The sequence below is a fragment of the Ambystoma mexicanum genome, chromosome 6p (genome assembly GCF_040938575.1).
Source record: "Ambystoma mexicanum isolate Mex_15411 chromosome 6p, UKY_AmexF1_1, whole genome shotgun sequence".
NCBI classification, from domain to species: Eukaryota; Metazoa; Chordata; class Amphibia; order Caudata; family Ambystomatidae; genus Ambystoma; species Ambystoma mexicanum.
The window spans coordinates 885417641-885441840 of record NC_090935.1 but is presented as its reverse complement, the minus strand read 5'-3'; the positions used below and the strand labels follow the sequence as shown (position 1 = coordinate 885441840).

General features: G+C 45.1%; 1 protein-coding gene across 6 annotated transcripts in view; it reads left to right on the top strand.

Moving 5' to 3' along the window:
• EPB41L4A (erythrocyte membrane protein band 4.1 like 4A) overlaps positions 1-24200 on the top strand; it is a 1024616-nt gene that overhangs the window by 873783 nt on the left and 126633 nt on the right. For all 6 annotated transcript variants that reach the window (XM_069625493.1, XM_069625495.1, XM_069625491.1 and 3 more), the window contains one exon: positions 22856-22975. In XM_069625493.1, the coding sequence (XP_069481594.1) occupies positions 22856-22975 (120 nt within the window). The remainder of the gene's footprint in view (positions 1-22855; positions 22976-24200) is intronic.

Genomic DNA, 24200 nt, shown 5'->3' with positions numbered 1-24200 from the left:
TCCTGTCTGTAGCCTTCACCCAGGTCGAGCTGAACTGGGTCTTCCTTATTTGGGCATGCAGCCTCCCGTGAAAACAGCATCTTTCACAGGCTCCTGCATGTCACGTGTGCTAGTTCCCAGGAAGAGGACTGGGACTGTCTGGGCCCAATCCAGCCTACTGGTGCCAGGATGTCTGATGTGCCTGAATGACTGAGACCACTGTGGGCCATGATTGGCCCATGCCTGGCGTTCATGCATGGGAGCAGATCTTCCATTGGTTATCCCAGATTTGAGCGCAAAATGGATCTTGGATAAGAGAAGGGGCTCTGCATCCATTCTAGGTCTATCGCCTGAAGTTTACCCTGAACTACAGAAGGAGCCAAGTATCCTGAAACACTGAAGGAGAACCGTGAAACTGCCAGAGACGCACTGGAAGGTTTGGCACCCTGACCCCACTGCTGTCCCGTCTGATCCCTGCTTTTGTCATCGTTCCTGAAGCCCTGCAAGGGCGCTTTGACCCTTTGGAGTAGTGGGAACAACTACTCTCAACACCTCCTGATTACCCGCCAAAAGAGCCTTCTCAGAAGTGTTCCTGGGTCGTCCAGTGAACTGACCACCTCTATCCCAGGGTTTGGCATCGGAGTGCCACCATCCCGAGTTGACACTTGAGACTTGGAGAATTGTTAGCTTGTAGTGTTCTGCCCTCTCCAATAGTACTAGCTCCACTGGGTCGCGAACAAAGAGAGTATGCTACGCCGTGAACCTTTGTGATTCCTACGCCAATACGTTGCAGTGGTGGTCGCTGTAGGTTCTTTGCCTATCTGGCCTCCTGTGTCCTGAAGCCTGCTGCATTGGAATTCTCTCTTCTTCGTGTGCTGAGAACAGGCTACTGTCCCATCACAATGATCGTCCTGTCCCTCAGTCGCTGAAAGCCGGATCGCCGAGAAAATGCAGAGCTGGAGCCTAAAGGTGTCCTCGACTAAACTGGCAAAGTTTAGGTCAACCTGTGCCCAGGGGGGGTGCGTACTTGCTTCACTTACCGGTGGCCCCTGGCACAGCCGATACATTTTTATGCACAAGAATCCCTTAAAAGATCCTCACTTGGCTGTGCTAGCTTGCGCTCCCTAGCTATTCCCGAACGCCGAAAGTCACTCTACATGCATGGGTAGACCCTCCTCAAATAAAGGGACCTTATTCTTCATCACATCAAGCCCCCTTCCTGAACTGCTACAGCCCCCTGAAGAGGTACCGTTTTCACTCTTGATGACGACAGTGCGTTGTAAATGCACTTCTGTACTTTTCAGCGCAAGGCTCCCCACTTCGTAGGGTTGGACTGCTTAAGGTAGAGTTTGGATTCTGAAGATCACCCAATGCAAAACTTGTGTTAAACCCCCTTCTCCTACATGTTATGGATGTGTTTCCCCCATCTTGCATTAGGCTAAAAGCAATTGTATATGTGTAACTTAGTGATACGCTTGTGTGCTAAGTGTTTCTTATTACTGTGGTTATTCGTGTTTGGTTATAAGGCCTATAATAAAAAAAATGTAAACATTGATATGCAAATGGATATTTCCCATCTGCAAAAGGTACAGTGAGCTAAAGTGTGGCTGCAGACTCTTGAGTGGGTACCTTCCCAAAGAACAGGTCAATGGGCCGTGTTTGTTCTCGCAGATGGGCGCCCATGACTACAGTTTGATTATTTCAAGGGCCTTAGGTCTAGTCACCCTAGGTTTCCCAGGGTCATCCAGACATCGACCACTTGCTCACTGTGCTCCGAGAGGCACAATTTCACCTCACTGATGATGCCCAACAAGGCTCAATCAAGTGTATGGGGTTGCTGTTGGTACTCTTGTTCAGAAGGGAATTGCCATAGCATTTCGGTACTGGACTGCCCATGTTGGCGGGACAAAGACTAATATGCAAATGGATATTTCCCATCTGTGAAAGGTACAGTGAGCTAAAGTGTGGGTGCGGACTCTCGAGTGGGTACCTTCCCAAAGAACAGGTCAATGGTCCTTGTTCGTTCTCGCAGATGGGAGCCCATCACTACATTTTGACTATAATAAATGTACATGTATCTTTGCTATAAACCTGTCTAAGAGTAGTCTGTGACTTGTTACTGTGTGTGCTCATTGTGGGCTTCCGATCACTCTCACTCCTTCTGAGACTTAGTCTTGACCGCCTCCAAGCTACTTGATTGGCCTGGCTTGTCCAGAAGGTTCCCCTGTTCCCCTAAACTAGGGCGGCCTCATGAACTTCTGTCCACCAGGTCAGCGTTTAGAAATCCATCTTAACAGTGTGTAAGATATGGGCAATGTTCTATGAGGCTGAGCTAGTTTAAGGCTAATTGAGGTGCTCCATAAGGTTGTCCTGCGGGTTACGTTGACAGATCTCAGTAGTGAATAATGTTGTAGACGTTTTAGACTTTCTTAGCTTAGTTGAATATTTGGCAGTTAATGGTTGAGCTGCTATTTTTGCTTTTTTGAATATGACTACCTCACTGGCTAGAAAGAGAACATTTAATTAGACCAGGTATTGGTGGATCTTTGTGAGACATAGAAGAGGAGGGGCTTGTCTGGGTAAAGGGAGTTGGAACTAGTTTGATTTGTGGTGAGATTTCTTTTAAACAACATCATATCTAGGGGTCAGGTTTTGCTAATCTAAATGTCATGTTGGAGAACTATTTGACTCATATAAAGTGTTTTATTTCTTAATTCTCTTCCGTACGGTCTTGCATGGATTCACATGCTCATGAATATTCCCTGTTCTAAGGTAGGGAATCCTCCGTAAAACGAGCGCAGTTTCGCTTTAGACAGAAAGCTGCCTGTTTTATCTATGTCTATATCCTATCATTGGCGTTTGGGTCCTACTGCCCAAGCGAATGACACTTGTCCTCCTACGCGCCACCCCTGGTGGCTATCTTCAGATTTTCACTGCACGTTTTCTAGTGCTGGGAGTCCTCGTGCTTCAATCTAGAAATCATTTAAAGTTACAGGGGTCTGCAACCTTTGGCGCTCCAGATGCTTTTTGATTGTCCAGCAGTTTTTGAAAGCACATGACAGATAAATGATTGGCGGTTCAGGAAAAATACAGGTACGGTTTGGGCCAACGCCGTCCTTATTTGCCTAAAGACTACTCTTATGCTCCTTTTGCGATTGGGGAACTGGTTAATTTCCAAATCCGTTTACTTCGCGTCATGTGTTCATGTGCGAGTGGTTACCCTTTTATTTCCATCCATCAAAACTTGGCAGCATGAAGCGTGAAACATGTGGCTGGTTGGGAGCTGCGCCTGCAGCCCCTTAGAGGCGCGCCGCGTGTACAGTGTTTGGGGAGTTGATATCGTCCCTGGAGGCATTGCGCGCACCTCATTACACGCAGCCCATAAAAAGGGAGGCGGAGCGGCTTTCCAACAGTAGAAGCCTCTGTTTCTGGCACCCAGGCATCACTGAGCCTTTTCTTGGCGTGCGTGATTGGAGACTGTATAGCATTTCACTGCAGTGTGTTGTGTTCCTTTCCCACACTGGAGCAGCGCAGTCCCGAAGGAAATCCATACACATTCTTGAGAAGTGCGTCAACGTGCTCGAACCCACGCATGTAAGAAAATGTATCTACCTGCAGGGACGTCCGTTGCCCAGCCAGTTGCATTGGCAAAATAATATTTGATGCAGCAAGAAACCAATAAAAAAATCTTTAAACCCACATCTGTGCAACACTTAATGATGACTAGTGGATTTGCAAAGTGGCCGGGCACAAATGATTTCTGCGAATAAGCCCACGTGGGCACAGCGAGCAAGCATAAGACATCTAATGCGTCCACTGCAGGGGCCTGTGTTTGACCTCATGGTCACAGGTTCGAATCCCGGCACGTCCACTCAGCCCTTCATCCTTCCGAGGTCGATAAAATGAGTACTATTAAGTTTTAAACAAAATTAGCGCCAAGATGCACGCTACGCCTGTTATGTTATCTCAGGCGCTTGTGGGGTTGTTCCCTAAGCACACTTTTAAAATAATCTGTGAAATAGTGCATTCTACAGTACAAATATCAAAAACATTTCCGAAAACTGTGTAAAAATCCTTGGAATGTATATTCAGTTCTGTTGGGAAACACATGAAATACTCCTACTCGTACAAGGTCTCCAGCAGTGCGCAGGGGCATTTTTCAATGCATTTTCATGCCTACAGAAAATCATAAGGCTTTGCACAACAATGTATGCCGTCATTGCCACTGTAAAACTTATTTTCCTGCTGCTTGTGCCCAACAAAAATCATGAGGCCAGTGTCAACCACAAATTACTAAATATATGCCAGTCCTGCCCAATGTCATGGTGTAATTCTCTTATAAAATAATGAACCCTCATTTTAGGCTGGTCGTGCCTAAAATCATGAGGCCTGTCTTAACAATGTATTCCAGCTGAGTCCTCCTTTCGGTCTGGTTGTGCCCAGAATAAATAACCTTGTCTCAACAATGTATGCCAGCAATGTCATCGTAAAACATCGCCTAATGGACGGGCGGTTGCTAAGCCTGCCCCGGCTGGTAAGAAGTACAATTGACCATAGATGCGATAAACTACCCGTTTCTTGAAATCCATATTTTATGGGGTGGATCTAATTTCTGTGAAATATGTACATTCATTTGTAGGTATGCAGCTTAAAGTTTTAAACCTATTCTGTTTGTGCAAAGTACAATATATATATTGCTGCCCTATAATTAAGATAAAATCAATTTGCATTAACTTTTCTAACGAGCACTTTGCTTTGACTTTTCTAAAATTGCTGTTGCGAATAATGATCCCATTGTTGATCTCTGCTGTGAAGTCATCTTATTTTTTGTAAGTGCATAATGGAATTGAAACAAAACCTTCAGCACTACAGCACATACAAAATTCCCAGTCAATTATAACAAGTAAGTAGATTCTAAAATTTCGGATACAAAATCGAACGTTTGAACAAAACATAGAAATGTCACTAAATAAAAGAATGACTTCCTTCCATATGTGGATCGTAGCTGCACTAATTCCAAAGCTTTCAGCGGAATACACAGCGCTCCAAAATTGATTGGCTGCCCAGCCAGTCACAGAGCTGGTATTGTTGCCATATTTCTCACATAGCCCTGAACAAGTAGTCAGGATGTGTCGACTGGTTCCGATGGCACATTTACATAGTCGGCAGTGCCTTTCCCCTTAGCAAATAGTTTGCCAGGCGCTAGTGTTCTCAATTGTTGGCAGGATGGTGAAACTCAGGTAACGCATAAAGCATCTGAGATCAACAGGGCACAGTTTTAGCAAGAAGGGGCAGGGAGTATTGGGACGAAACCTCTCTCTGCTATATTCAGAATATCTTTGTTTCGAGCTCAATTTAGCAATGTTTTGTGACCCATCCCAGACCATAGTTTTGTTTTTAAGCTCTTGAGCATAAGGGAAAGGGTCAGTGTCGTCAGGAAGGGTAAGACCAATAGAATCGAGATGGAAAATGACCGACTGTTTCAGATCACAATAGGTCTCATTCAGGGAATTATGCTCATTCTGCGCAATGAGGTTGAGCAGCGTGTTACTGTCCAGGCCGGCCAAAAATATTTTAAGAAAAAACTTAGTACGTTAAATCATCCAAATGGCCAACAGGGAGGGCAAGCTAAGCTCACACCTCAATGTCTCCACAGTTACAGCCTTGGGCATGTCTAGTAATGAGCGAAGGAGGTTTCCCTCAAGTAGGTCTAACAAAATGACCAGGTTCGACGGCAAATACTCCAATCCGAATAATATGATGGGGATTATTCCAATAGACCTTCAATATTGCGGTCCACTTTCCTGCCAATAAATCTTCGAATTGCCTGCCACTTCTTGAGCACTTTCTGAGTCACATAATTGCCCAGGAATTGGGGAATAGGGCTGGATTTAATGGGGATGCCCAGGTAGATATAAGAATTTGCCAACTTCAATGTCATACCCTCTAGTCACCAGGAAAAGGGCATTTTACGCATGTACATAGCTTTGGTCTTTGTGGTATTAATAGGGTCATACCGTTGGCGCGCCGAGTTTACTGCGCAGGCCTAAAATGGCGACCTTTTTTTACCCCTCAGCATATATATGTGGACAATGGGTTATAGTAAATGATTAATGCTGGGGTGAGTGAGTAGGGAGGATTTGGGGGGTGCCCCCGCATATTTAGGCTGTGAAACGAGGGTAAAAATAAAGTATTTTTTTTCGGCCGGCGCAGTAAACTCTGTGAACTAATCACAAATAGATCTGTATTAATTACCATGTTATTGTTAGAGGCAAAACTGGACAACGCATTAATGGAATGCTGCAATCCGATTGGGGTGAGATCTAATAACACTGTCATCTGCATACGCAATCCAAGGTACGATCACCTCCCCGATGTCAGGGGGGAAATTGCGACATGATCTTATTGCAGTGTCCATGTCTGCCGTGCAGAGGTTGAATAGGAGGGGAGCCAAAAAGCACCTCTGATTCAAACCTCGATTTGTAGACATTGTTCTTGTTAATTGTCCACCCTGATCATTGTGTACGGTAACAATAGTGTCCGTATGCAAACATTTTATAAATTGAAACATGGTGGGATCAATACCCCAGAGCACAAGTTTTCCCCATAAAATGGGGTGAGAAACACAATCAAATGTGCTGGATTAGTTCACATAACTTATTTGCCTTCAGCTAAGAGCTGGAGGTAAATCCGACCCCTGCCAGCAGAAAACTACTAGCATTACCGGCACGATAATACCATTGCCGGTAATACAGGCATACTCCCACTCTGTAGAATGGTGATTTACCATTGAAACCGGCACTTGTGATCTGCCGGTAATACCAGCAGATAAATGCCGGTAACGGTATCCACGTTCGTCAGTATCCAAAGGTCCCGGGAGTATAGCTCAGCGGCAATGTGCTCGCCTTGGCAGCAAGATGACACGAAGCAACACGGGTTTGATCCCCGGGCCCGTGCTTAGAAACCTCTGGGTATCAAGCGCATTATAAATAACCTATCATGTCATATTACTGGCAAACTCATAATGAGGCCCTTAACCTTTTTGTGGGCAGTGCAACCTCCCACCAACTTCCCTGCCTTTCTCTGTCTTGAGTCTGATCTCCTTTAGTTCTGGAAATTCCTCAAGACCTTCCTCTTCTCTTCCTCTTTCTCTCTCTCTCTCCCTTGTTAACCTCCTCTCTATTCTTGCCTACTTCCCTCCTCCTTCTCTCCCTAACTCCACTCTGTTTGCAGACTGGTCGCCTGGTGCACCCACAGAGCCACAGAGGTCTCAGGCTCCCCCACCAGTCCTTTTACTTGTCCCCAGGCCTCTGCACTCTCTCACCACTATTGCACTTCTGAAATTGGTTTCATGAGAAGGATAACCTCTCTGCACGTAAACCAGGGCCCTGCTGGACTGGGCACACTTGTCCCCTTCCCCCTGCCTTTTTTTAACTTCCTGTGTGCACACTTACATTAGCTAGAATGCACTAGGCCTAGTTTGTCAGGCCTAGTACGGTAGTTTTTTGTTTCTGTATGTTCTCCCCCCCCCTTATCGCCTCACTCTCTGTCATGCACTTGCCCTATCTGAAACGTTGTTGGCCTAGTACGGTAGTTTAAGGATTGTATGCGCTTCTCCCTCTCCTTTCCCTTTTCTCGCCTCCCTTCTTGTCATGCACTTGCACTAGTAGTAATGCCGTCAGGCGTAGTTTGGTAGTCATTTTTTTGCTATATCATTCGGAAACTTCAAGGCCTTGTATTCTCGTGTTCCCTTCCCGGCTTCAAGCGATTTGAAGCACTTCACTTGTGTCTAAGCGCTTTCCAAATAAACAATTACAATCACAAGTAACCTTAACTGTTTTCAAAATGTTTGTTCCTACTCCACTTATGAGTCTTGCGGTAGAAAGCTCCTCATTTCGTGAAACTGCGATATTGGCTGAGAGTGAAGCAGATTCAGTAGAAATAGACCCATGTTTGCAAAGCGTAACCGTACCTTAGTAGCCCCCGGCATGATGGAGACTTTCCAGCTCCATTGGAACTAGGTTGAGGGCCCCAACAGGTTTTGATATCATAGTTTATGCGCATTCCTGGTCTTTGAGGTTTTGTAATTTGAGAGTGCTTGTACGAGAAGGTGTCACGAAGTAACACGTATACCTTCCACAGTGAACAATGTTGTGTACACTGGGCATGCACCCCCCCCACAGAAGCACTATCCATGTTACGGGAAGCATGAAGCCAAGTGACTCATTTCTGTTCTCATCCATGTACATAATAGGCTGTTCTGCCCCGACCATCTTTAATCGTTTCTACCCACAGGACACTATCACATAACATTGTGGAGGAGCAGTGCGTAAATGTAGTATGCAGAGAAAAATGTGTACATGTACGTCACTTCAAGAGGTCTACTTCAATGAGTGTTGAAAATCAGGAGTTAAAATTCTCTATATGTTTATGAAGCTAGAGTGGTCATTTTATCTTATTTTTTTAAAGAGTGTTCTTCGCAGCAAGTCCTAATTTCATGATGAATTTGGCAATGTACTTACTACTCAGCAAACGGTCAACTGGCCCAAAATGCCCTTACCCTCACGGCAACAACGCTGGCTTGTTAAAACGCAGGATGATCATTACGATGGCATCCGCCATCTATCAAAAAGGAAAGCTACCATGGCAAGGTCCCGGGCACCATCAGCCATAAACTATGCAACCATTTGACACTGGACATACACTCGCAACAGGATTATCTATAGTTCAGGAAGGCTGTGAAGAACATCTTGTGGCATGAAGCCTTTTCAGAATAATCAGTCTACACCAAGACCTTTTAACCAATATGCACCAAGAACATGGACACGTAACGACGATCATATGATTGGTTATTTATAACGCGCTTAATACCCAGAGGTTTCTAAGCCCGGACCCGGGGATGGAACCTGTGGTGCTCCCTGTCGTCTTGCTTCCAAGGCGAGCATGTTGCCCCTCAGCTACCCATAACGCGCTGGATACCTTAAAGACACGCCCATAGTAACATGGAAATCCAGTCAAATGCTTGCCACTCCCCTGTGCTTATAGATGTTCTGAACCCCACCCATCTGCCATATCAATTATCCCTTTACTTGCTTTTATTCCCCCTTTCTTCCTTGTGGTGCTGTATAAACCACCAATAGTTCAATAAATACATTCGTTCATAAAATAGCAATCAGATTATTTATAACACCACATACATCGGTGTTCGCCTAACGTTTTGGTGGATCTCATTCTGCTTTGGAAAAACGCAAGAACTCCCATCAAGCCTCTATCCGGAGACTTTCGTGGGTAACTTGGAGCGGTAGCACGGTAGCGAAAGACGACCCGGCCCAGCAAGCCAGCTGTGAAAATGTGTTTCTAAATGTTATTAGGCAAGATCCGTTTTTGGATGGATATTCTGACTTCTCATTTAATCCACCTTTTGTTATGTAAACTGACGGAATTGGTGTATATTGTAAATATTTTTATTTATTTATACATAATTCATGCATATGTTAATTCATTCTCTGTCTCAATCTCTTTATGGTGTCGAAATGTCCCACCTCACAGTTTATCCTTTTCGTATAAAAATTCCATGAAATATTTGAACAGAAATAAATTAGGCCAAACAATGTTCTGATTGAAGGAACATGTTATAGTTGGGGAAAGTAGACCCCCACCTCAGTGATGATTAAAACAGATCTGCTAAATAGTTGTTATTAATTAGCCCAAGAGGAACTCGATCCAGGGCTTGGCTGCCCCACGCTATTTACAGGCCCATCAAACTGTGGACACAGCAGTAAGAAGAACCACGGAAGGAAGTTGCTGTTGCAATTGTTATCAGACTCCTGCTCGAGTGAATAAGCCAATGCTATTGGCTGATATCCGGGCTATGCACACCTGTGCAGGCAGCAGTCCTGGATGCGCTGCAGATTTCCAATGCGGTTTTCTTTTTCTCCATTCAAGTCACAGTGCTTCTTCCTGCTCTCAGTTGGCCCAGCAAAAGAATTGCAGCGTTCTAAAAGAATCCTACACTTCTTTTATTTAGATCGGTGAAACGGATATTTTATTGAAAACATGCCTTAATCGCATTTTTGACATTGTATCTTTTTTCATTTTCTTCATAAATGTATTGAAAGAAAAAATAACCAAAAAGATCAAATCAATTATATATATATATATATTTATATGAATTTTGCGTTTGAGTGTATAATATTAGGCGAGGGGCTATAATAGCTGTATAGACGCACAGCTCGGGTGTTACTGGGGTTTAGGTCCAGCAAACCTTGTTAAAGGCCAGATCACTGCCCAGTTGTTAGGGCTCCTAATGCTCGGAATGGCCCTCGCAGCAGGTCCATAAAGATGTATTAGCAGGTGGATTCCATTGGAGACCTCCTCTCAGCCTATCAGAGTGCAGTCTAAAATCTCTCTTACAGGCGTCATTCCAAACACTGCGGCTTGAGCAGAAGTCTGACAAACATCACAGAAACATTGGGGGTCATTACGAGTTTGGAGGCAGCCATGGCGCTGTTAGCGCCATGACTGCCTCCAAACTGGTGTCCGGGTTCTCAGAATGGGGATTTACCGGGTCATTCCAACCTTGGAGGACCCGGTAAGTCCCCATTCTGATAACCATTCCCCATTCCCATTCAAGCCCCCATAGGGCTCAATGGGAATGGGGAAGGAGCTAATAACAGGCTCGTAAATTACGGGCCCGTTATTAGCTCCCTGGTCCCTTAGCGGCTCCCGCTAAGGACGGCTGGTTTTACCAGCCGGCCTTAGTGGGACCCGCTAAGGGACCTCGGAATGCAGCGGTAGGGGGTTAACGGCACCGGCATCCTTACCGGTGCCGTTAACCCCCTACCGCCGTACTCGTACTGACCTCCATTGTCTTTAGCAGCATAAAGGTTAGATGGGAGCATGTGCAGTTCAATTTCCCAAATCAATAATCCTGAATAAAACACAAAATGTGTAACGTTTATTGTTACTAATTCCATGTTCATTAAATTAACATTACGAGTTACCAATGTGTGCTCGTTGCCCCTTCACAATAAAACACTTTCATTTTTAGTAGCTTATCTCCATGCATAAATAGCCTTAATTGCTTAATCTTATTTATAACTTGTGATAACGTCCCTCCCCAAGAAAAAGCCCTTGGCTCCACCTCAAGCAATAACTTGGGTGTGATTCATTAACCTATGATTATGCCCCCCCTCTGACTTTAATCCTTAATTATATTAACAGGTTGCATAATCCTTGGCAGTCGGTAGACCTTAAAAGACTCTTACAGGCACAGCGCCTATCTTGCCAATTTTGCACCGCATGCAAGCATGGCCCTAGGGTAGCCATTCTGATTTTAGAGAGGAGAAAACGGATTGCTCAGATAAATTAAACAGTTATGAGGGATACACCTAAGCTTTGTAGGCCTGGTGTAAGGGCTGTACAGGGTGTCATGGGCCCTGAACTCAGAGTTAAAGGCCTGGGCACAGGTAGGGCATTTAGTGAGGTTTGCAGGCGCATAATGTCTGGTATGGCCCAACATTCTATAAAGCTATTATAACCCATGATAGTGCTTTAGTATGTAGTATATATAAGTATACAAAGGCTTTTAGTACATACATTTGGATGGGTAGTCGCAGGGATTTGGCTGCAGTTGGGTACTGCAGTTTATCTTGTAATGTAGCATCCTAAACAATCTGTGGGCTATGCATAAGCAATATAACCCGAGCAAGGGGGCCTTACCGGTCAGGTAATGTCCCGGGGAATCACGTGAGCCCCGGGCAATTACCTGACCAGTAATGCCCCCTGCAAGGGTTATATTGTTTAGTACCGGGGCACATTGTAGTATCGTTCTTTTAGCCCTCTTCAGCCCTGGTAACATGAAAGCACCTTACAGTCTTGTACCCCAATACACAGTTCCCCACAGCTTGTCCAGAACCAATAGACTTAGGGCCTAATTCACAGAAGCATTTTATAATGGCAAAACCCCACTGGAAAAGGCTCTGAATCAGGACCTTAATCTTACATTCAATAAAATGCTAAAATGGGTAAACAGTTAAAACAGGGGATGTTAAAACAATAAAGGGAGAATATACTTGCAGCCCTATTGCAACTCCCAATGCTCCATCATACCTACTGTCATAACTACAGTATGCATCAGTTTTTGGAAAGCGCAGAGAAACCTAGGGAAGAGTATACTCGCAACCCTTGGTGCTGTTCTATGTGCTTCCTCAAACCTCGAGAACTCACTACTGTGCATTGGTACAATGCACTTTTCTTCGGATTAACCAAGACAGATGAACATTCTTCGCTACACACAAGTGTAGCCTGTAAAGTACGGGTGCCTGCTTCCCTCAAGATTGGTCTCAGTTACTGTACTCTAAGTGGTTTCAGTATCTTGCATAACAATAGAAAGTGTGCAGGTGTCTCCTCACTGATGCCACATAGAAGGCACACCCTCGGTCCCCTCGGGTACCAGGACGTGTCAAACTTGTGACATGAAGAGAACCCATTCTAAAGCTGATTTACAGTCTTCTTGCATACCCTGGCCTGATACTATCTATGCACTCCTCTGGTACAAAATTCCATTTACATGCCAAATAACCCGGGCCTGATTTCCGCGTGCTTGCTCCTTCTAACATGTTCCTCCTAACAACAGCAATTGATTTGCTCTCTAATCTGTTAGATGCTGTCTTCGCAATGCTCGCAGGGTTCTCCCAGAGATCCATTTCATCCATATGAACTAGCATGCCTTTCACGTGGGCAACCCACCGTATACCTTTCCCCCAGGTAACATCAAGAGATGCTTTACAGCATCCCGATACTTGCCCAACCCTTCCGTGCACCACTCACGCACCCTGCATAGAACTAGGAGCAGAGCGGTCAGGTCCCCAATAGGGCAAATGTTGAGTTGCAGGTGCAGGAGTGCATTGGGAGAACCAATAGGAACTTGAACCAGGCGTTTTAAATGTTTGTTTTTACGCAATGTCCATATTCTCTATATTTGCATATCCTCAAAGATCTGCTCCATATAATGACACTGGGATGACTTGCCTGCGATATAATTCTATTGTGCGCACCACTGTACTTCCCTAGAACCGCACAAGCCTAAGCCAGATGTGTAACCCAAGACCCATTATCATTGAACCTGATCCTAAATAAGCGTAGGGCTGCGCTTGTTCCAGGGAGTGTCCACCCAGGGAAGCATGTATTTTAGAATATTTCATAACCGAGGCCTAAAAGCAAGTACCTTTGTTTTCCCTATATCGAGGCTCAATATTAATTCATCACATGTTTTAACAAAGATGTCCAAGTTATGTTTTAAGCCTTGTGGGATATTAGACAAAAGGACCGTGTCGTTGGCATAGAACAGAGCAGGATACTTGGCACTTCTCATTTTTGGACAGTCTACACAGTCTCTCAGCAGTGCTGCGATGATCTCCTCTACATATAAACCACATAGAAGGGGCGCAAGGACGCACAATTGCCAAACACCCTTTAGTACGTCAAAGGTGTCCGTTACCTCGCCCCCCAAACCATATCGTACCGCCGCTTTATTGTTGTGATACAGGGCCTGGATTATAGAGATCAAGTGGTCTGGAACATTCCTCTTCCTCAGGACTTGCCAAAGATTCCCCCTCGACACGCCATCGAAGGCTGTCTTGAGGTCGACATATACAGCATACGATTTCACCCCATTCATTTTTATAAACTTCTGAATCATTAAGAACAATCTATAACTTTGGTCCACTGTACTTTTGTGCTTTTGGAAAGCAGCCTGGAGATGGCTAATGGCATTGTTCTCCTCGGCCCATGTTTGTAGCTATGGCAGGGTCTCCTTCGTAAAGATGTTCCCTATGCTATCTAGAAGCAAAATCGGCCTATAATTTGCCAGGGACCCTGTACCCCCCTTTTTATATATTGGTATTATCAGGGCACATTGCCACCTGGGCGGCACCATGTTAAGATGTATGAATGTGTTATACAATTTACACAAAATACATCCCCATATACAGAGTTCGTCCTTGAAGAGATCCAGCGGGACCCTGCCACTTTTCTGTGAGCACATCGCACTTTGGACATCAAGCACAGTCACTTGAAATTTCCGCACACTTGGTACATCATACAATGTTTTCTTCGATTTCCCCACCTTACCAGGGGATTTCACATCCCACAGACTTGTCTCACCTTTGGGCAGACCCAGCAGGCGCCAAGAGGCATCGTATAAGCTCGGCAAGTGCTCTCTCCAAGCACTTCCAAGTATACAACATTCAAGAGCGGGTGCCTCTATTGCATCTTTTCCCGCAAACCGACCTCCAATAGGCTACCATATCCTGTTCTTGAAAGGCCTTCGTGTGGCCTGATCATTTATTTTGTGCATTTACCCTCTTCTTTTCACTAATAAGCTTTTTGTATTTGAATCCGCATTGGCACGGGGCGAGCTTATCTATGTTCAAATTGCTCCTCAGACATTCTAGCAGCTCTTTTTTCACTCTACGGCATTCCGCATCATACCAACTAGCCTTTTTGAAAGCAGCCTTTTCAATTTTTGTTGATTCATTCGTGAAAAATGGGGTGAGATTGCTCATCAGAGTTTCATACTCAGCTGCAATGACGTCATCAGATGTTGCCTCTTTGCCTATCATCTTCAGAATGCCTATAATGGCCCTTTAATTTTGGGCTTCATATCTTTTTCAACAGTCTTGGGCCATCTTATAATATTCAACGCATACCCTGCAATTGCCTTGTCTCCGGCTCCAGGATGGTTTTTGAGGTGATGCTCTGCATTGATTCTAAGGCTAATGGTAAGCAGGTAGTGGTCACTTGTTAAATTTGATAGCACCTCGAATTGGGTAACTTTGCCCCAATCTCTGGCCAATACCATAATATAATCAATGGTTGAGGTGCCATTCACTCCCTTGTATGTAATACCAGCAGGTTGGTCACTTGGAAAGCGGTCATTGCAAGCTCTTAATTCTAAATTAATTAAGTTACATGTTGTATCTATAGCAAAGCGGTTTAGCCTTTTAGGTCTATTACCCACCAAGCGTGGGATGTCCCAAACCGCATCTTGATCCTCCCACATTCTTCTAGTTCGCTGATGGGTTCCAGTTGCAAGCTAAAGTCCCCCACTAACAGTACACAGGCCTTCATTTTCTCTGAACATACCCAAGTTGCTGCAAGATCTTGGATTCTTCTTATGGCAATGTTATATAAATTGAACGGGTACATTCGTTCCCCTTCTGGTGTACGTGCCAACAGGAAATAGTGTTTATCCAGGCGGGTCGGCATGGCGACAATTTCCCAATCCATTGTGATGTCCACCAGGGCTAAAAGGCCGCCTTTAGGCATACCCTTTGGACCTCTGCTCGCTGGGATTTGGAACGATTGATAGCTTTGGAGCACAACCACTTCCTCAACCCAAGTCTCCTGTAGCAGGAGGACATGGAAACCTCGCAGGAAATCGATGTACTGGGGATCTTCCAGGGGTTCTGTTTTCCCTGCTATGTTCCAAGACAGTAGTTTGAATTAATGGCACTTGGGAGTAGGTGGGTCATGGCGTGTTCAATCAATTCCATCTAGACCACTGTTGGCCACCAGCTGCTTTATTCTTGCTGCCTCACTGCTTACTAGGCCGATGCCTGCATAGTTCATTCCCTGAGTCTGTGTCGAGGTCAAGTGACCCAACCCCTGTTTACCCATACCCCCGAGTTCATAGCTTTTTGGGAATGAGGTTCAGACCATAACGGAAAGACCCATTGTGGGGTAGGTACAGAAATCAATGCTCAGAAACACATCCACCAGGTCCTGACGACACAAGAAAACCTAGATACAGTCAAACTCACTACTACGGGAAGAGAGTCGCTTGCAGTTTACAATGTCATCCCTAATTATAGATAAGCATCCCTTTGTATATCAAATTCGATGAGCACACCTGTTCCTTAGGGAGTCTTGATCTTCCCACATACCTACACTTAGTCTTGGGACTCAAACCATTACAAAATAAGGAGGTGTAGCATAATTTATCCTACGGTCCACACTCTATGATGACCATTAATTGATGTTGCACTCTTGGCCAGTGGGTGCCTAGAAGGCATCCATTCTGGGACTTGCCTCATGGTCAAACACTGCCCTTGTGGTATTAAAGGTGGAGATGCATTAATGACAGAGCCGGTCTGGTTACCTGTCCTCAGACCTTCCCTGGGTTTGCTTCCCATCTCAGGATTATAAGTAAGCTTCCTTATCTCCTCCCTCTCCACTACTGCTTTATCTTTTCCTTTAGGGTTGCTATTATCTGGAAATGGAGATTACCCTGCACCATTACTCCCATATTCGGAATCAAGTGGAAGGCAGTGCCCATACATTAGATTACTAGGGCATTAACATTGTCTTTGAGTGACCTGATGTCACATGCCAGCTCCTTTAAGCAATTTCCAATACTTTTTCCGATCACATTTCTAATGTCATTGAGGAGGCTGAGGTCAGCAGGTCCCAGGTTGTGCAATTCGTTCACTGGAGACCCATCACTCTTATTAGCCCCAAAGTGCAAAGTATGTCAACAGAGTGGGTATCTGCATCCCCTTTCCATTGCGCTTATTGCTCCCCGGAGTATCAAATCTTTCAGCGTTATCAATCGCGTCATCTCCAGCGATGGCGTAATCTGCAGCTCTCCCAGGTTTACTCACTCCCATTCCACTGGTGAGTCTGCTATTCTTTTTCCTGCTTGAGGTTCAGCTTTCTTCCTGCATTTCCCCCTTGCCTCCACTTCTTAAAATTACAGCTGATGCTGCAGGCAATGCCACCTTCCCACTCCCGAGGGTAGAGGATCTGTTCAATAGGGGGGATCAAAGGGTCAATATCGATCACCTCCCCGAACAGACTCCCACTTCTCCCTCCACGACCTCACCCGCCACCCCTCCCTCCCTTGCATGGGATTTTGAATCTACTGGGGCAGCGGGAAGCGAGGCTACCGACACATGGCCGCCCACCAAGTCTACTGGTTGCCCAAAACTATAAGCTTTTTAACCCCGTCACTTCTACTTATTGAAAGCTCAAAGTTTCTCCCTCCTTTGTGCCCCAGTTTTTTTGCTACTTCAAATGGGACTAAGGGGTCCTTCCAGGACTTCTTACAAAGGAATTGAGCCTGATTGGCATCAACACTATCATAGATCATAGACGGGACACACACAGGTGCAGCTGTAACAAGGTCGCACATGTGTGCTGCATCTGCTACACAATTTCCCGAGGTGCCCCTGGCCATCATGGTAGGGGCCTCCTCCTGAGTCACACTAATAGCCGGGCTAATAACTGGGCGGCCAATCTCATCCAGTAGTCCTCTTATTTCAGTAATCAAATCATTAACCTCATTGACAGACTGGAACATTTTGAAAAGCTTCTTTTGCCTTTCTCCTGGGGATGCCAAGGGATCTGCTTTTCCTTTGGACATATCCTGCACAGAACGCCGACATCCTAGAACCAGAAGGCAACCAAATGGAAACCAGATTGGAAAAACTCAAAGTGAACATTAACGAATTTTTCGGTCCTTCAGTGTGGAAAATATTAATATGAGAGGTGAAAAATGTTTTCAAATGTAAAAACGTCAACAGTGGTCAACTTCAAGTAACATGAATTTAATGCAAATATAAGATCAAAAAAATTCTATAAAACCAGACAATGAAATAGAAATTTAAAAAAAGGGCCAGGAGCCGCCACAATTAGGAGAGCAGTTTACTGCCGATACTTACCAATATTGACACGTGAGCGGGCTCAGGGGACGCCCGACTGGCTTAGGAGGCTGCCAGAGTCTGTCCCCCTCCTTTCTACCCCCCACCTATGTTTTGACTGTCTTCAGATAAAGCAATTTCAAAATGGTAGAAAATCAAGTCTCAGCGATATATCACCAATTTATCATTATCACCCTGGGAGGCGCCGTCAACCAATGAGAATTCTTGGAACGCAGGCTGTATTCACTAAGGAAAGCTGGCATTCTGAGCAGTTTCATTAAGCGGCGGGCGCTTCCCTTCCCTTCCACGATCCCCTTTCCCACTCACCTTAGCACACGTGTAGTTTCCTACAGCAACTCTGTGTGGCCCGGCACAGCGCAGGAAAGGTACTTTTCTTTTTTGAGGGGCTGAGGGGGGAAACAAGATTTCCCCCTCGGCCCCAAAAAAGTACCTTTCTTGCGCTTCGCTGGGCCACACAGAGGTGCTGTTCCACAGTCCGTGTTCATGTTGATGACGTTACATTCATCAACAATGAAAATGGACTGCAGCTTTCATTAGCACTGTACGGCCAGGCGGGGCCACAGGAAAGGTAGGTTGCGTTTTTACATTTTTTATTTTTTTTATTTAAACATTAGCCCCTCGGCGGCAGGCCAACCCATTCGGGAACAGCACTGCCGCCCTCTTTAAGGTGGTGTTCAGATGTCTAGTGCTGCGTCATATGGTATAATATAACTGTGATTTCGGATGCAGTGTTTCGTTTAAACAAACTGGTTTGGACTATGCCCATTTTTACAGCTCTTTTTTTCGGGTGTGCAAGAAACCTTCAATAATAATTAGTACTCATTCTGCATCTTAATAATAATTATAAATTAACTCCCGCATACATAGTACTTGATGCCCGATTTTCGAAAAACAGTGGCTTAAATGCTAGACATGAACTATACTTGCCTTGTTGCAAGTTAGTACATATTTCGTGTGGCGCAAGACTAGCTGTGGCTAGTTATGAGGCAATCATACAAAATAGTAAAAAGCCAGCTAGCATCCCAGTCACATCTAACCAGTTTTGAAAGTCGCCTAATTTTAGGGCTACATGATCAGGTTGTTCATTTTTTTGTGTTTAGAAATATTTCAAACAAAATGCTAGAGGTATTATTGAATTTTGTCCCGCCCCTCATCGAATCATGAAATCGATCACGCAGCCTTTGGTGGTCCTTATGGCTTTAAGAACCCGGGAGAAGTTATAGTCATGTCATACCTCATTGATCTTGGCATTTGCAGCCCACCTTGCATGGGATGTGCGCTGTTCTTCGAGGTAATGATTTTTTTTTTATCACGCACCTAATACCATACTTGAGTTCATTTTCTAAGCGCGGATCCGGGATTCGCCATGTGCCTGTTTCCAGCGATGCTAGCTATGGGAAGAGGACAAAGGGCGCAGGGAAACACTCTTCTAGTAGCAGGGTGTGTCACGCTCTTTTATCTCCCTCCTTGGTGATGGGGAGTAAGTTTAAGGTGGGCCAGAGAGACCCACGGACCACCAGTAAAGGTTTTCAGTGGTCCCACGGGTGGGTTGGGGAAATCATGCAGGTCCAAGATAAAGCTTGCTAGCCGAGGCCCCTGATAGGTCTCTTGGCCCTTTTCAGGAGTGGGGGGACAAATACAGTAGCCCCCCGCCCACTTTGGAGGGCCAGCTCCCGTTGTCCTTCTCCAAATCTTTTTTTCCAACCATCTTGTCGAGTGAATACATTTTTGATGCCACAGGGCAGTGACCAGTCCCATTGTCCAGCATCTACATTCCTTTCACACCCAGGCATGGTGAACCAACAATCAGGTGGCTAGAACAGCAGGCATGAATACACAATCCCCGGGTGGACCTTTTTTTCCATTTTTTTTCTTTTTTCCTTTTTTCCCTTTTTTTCTTCTAATGTATGGAGGCAACAGGGCCCCCACCCCCAAAATAAAATCACCCGTTTCCCCTTCCCACAGCTTCTCATCTGTATAGGGTGACCCTTTCTCATGGTTCTTGCTGCCGGACATGACTTCAGCTATTGTGTAGTGAGTACCTTATTGCATCCAACACCCCACACTTCATCCCTTGGCCCCAACCTATGGTACTAACATAGTTAGCTTCTGGAGCAAGCACTCTGGTGTGTTCATATATCATCAAGTCGAGAATTGTATATATCTCTCAATCAACCTGGGAAAGGCAGATTGACCAATCACAATCCGCCTTTCCTGGGCGCGGTTGTGCATTCACCTCCCGCCGCGTTGGTAAAAAAAGAAGTTAAACAAATGGCCACCATAAAAATAGAAAAGGGACTAGGTCCCCGACGGCAGCCATTTTGGAACATGTTTTCAATTTTTTAAAACTTTTTTCTCTAATGGGAGATGTGCTTGTGCTGAGCTCATCTTCCGTTGGAAGAAAAAAATATGAAACTATCCGCACCCCTGTAAATCCTGGGCTGTGAATAGCTTTCATGACCCAGCGATGGGCAGACATGGGCTTTAATGGCCCAGAGCTCAGGCCTACCAATCCTCCTGATGACAGCCGTTAAAGCCTATGTCCGCCCCACCGTCGGAGCATGAAAGCTATATTCACTGAGCAGTGGGACACATCTTTTGCTCAGTAACAGGACAGCATTGTAGACGTATGTATGTTTTTCTAGGTTCTTACACATTGGGCCTGATTGTAGTTTTACCAGTATACTGCCGGTAATTAAGTGGGATACCGGCAAAACTGCCTTACTGTTTCCGCCGTCCGATATCTCGGTATTACTGGGATATTATGGGTGGCAGAAACGCTGGTGAGTTCCCATTCCATGGAGTCCCATAGGACTCCCTGGGTGGGATTGCTGAATTGCCTGAACTGCCCCACCGGCAAACTTGTGTTGTCCTGGTCCGGGAAAAATGCTGGACCCGGAATTTCCAGCGTTTTTTCCATATCGGTAACCCCATTGTCTCCACAGGAGTCTATTCAACTATGATTTGTAATTCACGGGTCTTGCTCTGAGAATAGAGTGGTGTTGATTTATATATGTGCTTTTGTATGGCCGTGTATTAAAGTAAACATATCTCATCGGGAAAACCTGCATAGTATGCCACAGTATACCAGTGCTTTCAACTATTTAAAATTGTTTATTCTTTGAAAAGATATTAGGCGATATAAAAGAAACTTACCATCGGTGCAAGGGCAATTAACACTAGGGCAAAAATGTCACTGGTGCATTAAACATTTTATTTTAATGAATTTCTGCACGAGGGGAATGTTCGCCCTTGTCCTATTCCTTTGCCCCGTTGCAAAAATGCATTGAAAGAACACACTGGCACTGATGCAAAGTTTCTGGAATGCAACATATTATGTGTCGGAAAATTACAGACTTTTTAAAAATATGGTTCACTTTATGCTCATATAACGTATACATGTAAGGGCATAATCACTAATTTACAGTAAAACTGGAGATGCCTGTTCGATTCACAACAAAGTCCCTATGAGTAACTGAGTAACTCTGATTTACCTTGACTTACTCTTCGTAACAGGGCTGGCATTGGCTCTGGCAGCGTCCGGGGGAAGGGACAAAAATGTGATCCCCCCCTCCCCCGTAGCAGTGGCATTCTATTTAAGTGATTTAACCCCCTGATGCCGTGCTGGAGAGGGGTGTTAAGTGCTTCGATAGGGCGCTGATACTAAACAAGCATAGGGCAGCCTTTTAAAGCATCTGCGCTCTATTGTGATGAGAAGCACCCGCTCCCGTACTGGGGCGCACAATGCCAGCACGAAAATGGGGCTCATTTCCTTTCAATGGGCACCTTCACCCACCACGCCAGCTCGAGGGAGCCCTTGAAAGACTCCCCCGCGCTGGTGTGACAGGGAGGCTAATGTGGCACTCGGGGCGACCACCCAGGTCGCCTGGGCCTAAAGCCGGCCCTGCTGAGTAAATCAGGAGTAAGTCAAAGTTACTGATTGGACCGTCTTTGTGACACTGCCCCTGTGATGGTACCCCTCTAATACTACATTGAGGCTCATTCCGAGCAATGCTGCAAGCCCATGAGGAAGGAACAGACCAATACCTGGGATTGCGGCCATGCTAGGATGTTTTACTGCATGTAGGTGGGATCTCCTTGTTTGCTGGGCACTTCACTTATGTGGTGCAGCGAGCGCACTCTACCCATTGCACACATGCAGAGGTGTGAAATGCAGAGTGGTCTGTTCCTGTACCTCTGCCATACAGTTACATGGATTGCTTCTATTTTCTGTTGGTACAGAAAAACCTGGGTCAGTGTCTGCAAGTGCACAGATTCCACACATATCAGAATGAGTGGGCGTCTCTGCGTTCAAAAGCAACTCCCGCTCGGTGTGTCCCAGGTGTGGCATGCCGGGGTATGGTGCAAATGCAGAGCGTCTCCTCGTGCTATCTAGGCAAAGCCATTTTGCCTGAATATTTACCTCATCCACCAACCTGAAAAGGAGGTGGAGTGTAAATAACAATACCCATTTGTGTTAATATGTAGCCCTCCGCGTTGGATTCCCCACGCTTCTAAGCGCTTTAATAGCGCTTTATTTTGATGCCTTTTAATGGTTCTCAATGTGTCGAATTCGCAAGGATGAACGGATGAGTCAGACCTGCTCTGGGATCCTTGCTCCCATGTCAGAGACTAGGGATCTACTCCTAGGCTATTCTCCTGAGCAATTGCAGGTAACAGTTTCCCAGCTAGTGCATCATGTGAAATTGTACCTTCAGCAATGATGCTGGTTATGCGGTAAGCGATAGGCCCTGGAAAACCCCAATGTCAGTTCATTTTGTAGGTGTTTTGTATTGTACACACATCTCCATTTTTACCACTTTGCAGCACTGTTGAGTACATCTTACACTCACGGTCTGGAGGAACGGCATGTAACCATTGAGACACTCACCTAACCATTGAGACACTCACTTCTGTATGTTGTACTATGGCAGGTTGTGGCATGTAACCATTGAGACACTCACCTAACCATTGAGACACTCACTTCTGTATGTTGTACTATAGCAGGTTGTGGCATGTAACCATTGAGACACTCACCTAACCATTGAGACACTCACTTCTGTATGTTGTACTATGGCAGGTTGCGGCATGTAACCATTGACACACTCCCCTAACCATTGAGACACTCACCTCTGTATGTTGTGCTACGGCAGGTTGCGGCAGGAGAATGATATGGTGGATTCAGCTCCGCAGTGGGAAGCAGTCCTGAGAAGGCAAAAAGAGAAAAACCAGGCTGATCCCAACTTCAGGAGATCCAGACACAGATCCCGGTCGTACGTATACTGCTATTACCAGCTTATGAAATGAACATTAATGGAATGGATTTTGTTTCTTCATGGACATTTGTATATAGTAAGAATGATTGTACATGTGCAGTTGACGATTGGGAGCATAGTCATTTAATGTGAATCCCTATGCTTCAAGATGGCATACAAACAGGGATGGCAGTTTTACTGCTCCAATGTATACTGTATATTTTCAGGTTTTTCCCATAATGTCTAGTATATTTGCTGCATGTTGTGGCGTGGTCGAGTAAGGAGGCGGACAAGATGGTATCATTTTGGCAATAGACTTTTATTCAAAAAAAGAAAAGAACCCATCTCTCCTTATTTGTAGAAGGTTTTTCCCTGCCTCAACACAGAATAACATGGTAGATCGTCAGGATGCAAGTCAAAAGAAACCAATATACCTTCCTCTGTCCAAACCAACTACACTATCCCCACCACTAACACATAAACCAAGAAGAAAAGGGTTCAATGAACTTCTGATCCAAGCCACCAGGAGAATGACTCCCTTCTCCTGGTGAAGCAATCCAGTCTTAAGTTGACTTAACAACAGTCTCTTGCAATAGAGTCTGATTTACCAAATATGCTTATACCAGGAGAATGACTCCCTTCTCCTGGTCTATCTGGAAGAGCTCTGGAGGCTGTTCCTTGGCAGTCCTTTGGACAAGTCTTTAGAGGTCTCTTTACTTCCTCCCAAGGGTTTGTGAACAACAGAGCTAAGACTTTATCATCTCTTCTTCTTATGGATGGAACTTTGTCAGGACATTTTATATCTTGACTATTGGGGTAATTACTCCCTGACAGTTCTTGGTCCTTTTGGTATCGTTCACATATGTTGGGTTTCCCACTGCGACCAGGGAATTCACTCCCAAGGCACTCTTGAGATTTATGGTTTCTCGTGTCGTGACTATGATGAGGGAGATCACTACTGAGGAATACTTGACTCCTGGTTCTCTGCATATCACTACTTTGACAAGGGAGATCACTCCAGAGGAATACTTGACTCTTGGTTCTTTGGGTATCACTACAATGACAAGGGAGATCACTCCTGAGGAATACTTGACACTTGGTTTTTTGGGTATCACTACTGTGATGAGGGAGATCACTCCAGAAGAATACTTATCGAGGCTGAGTACCCCAAAAGGAAATACACCAAACATGGGCGTATAAAGATTCACAGATCTTTATTCTAAAAACTGTACAGTTTACAAAG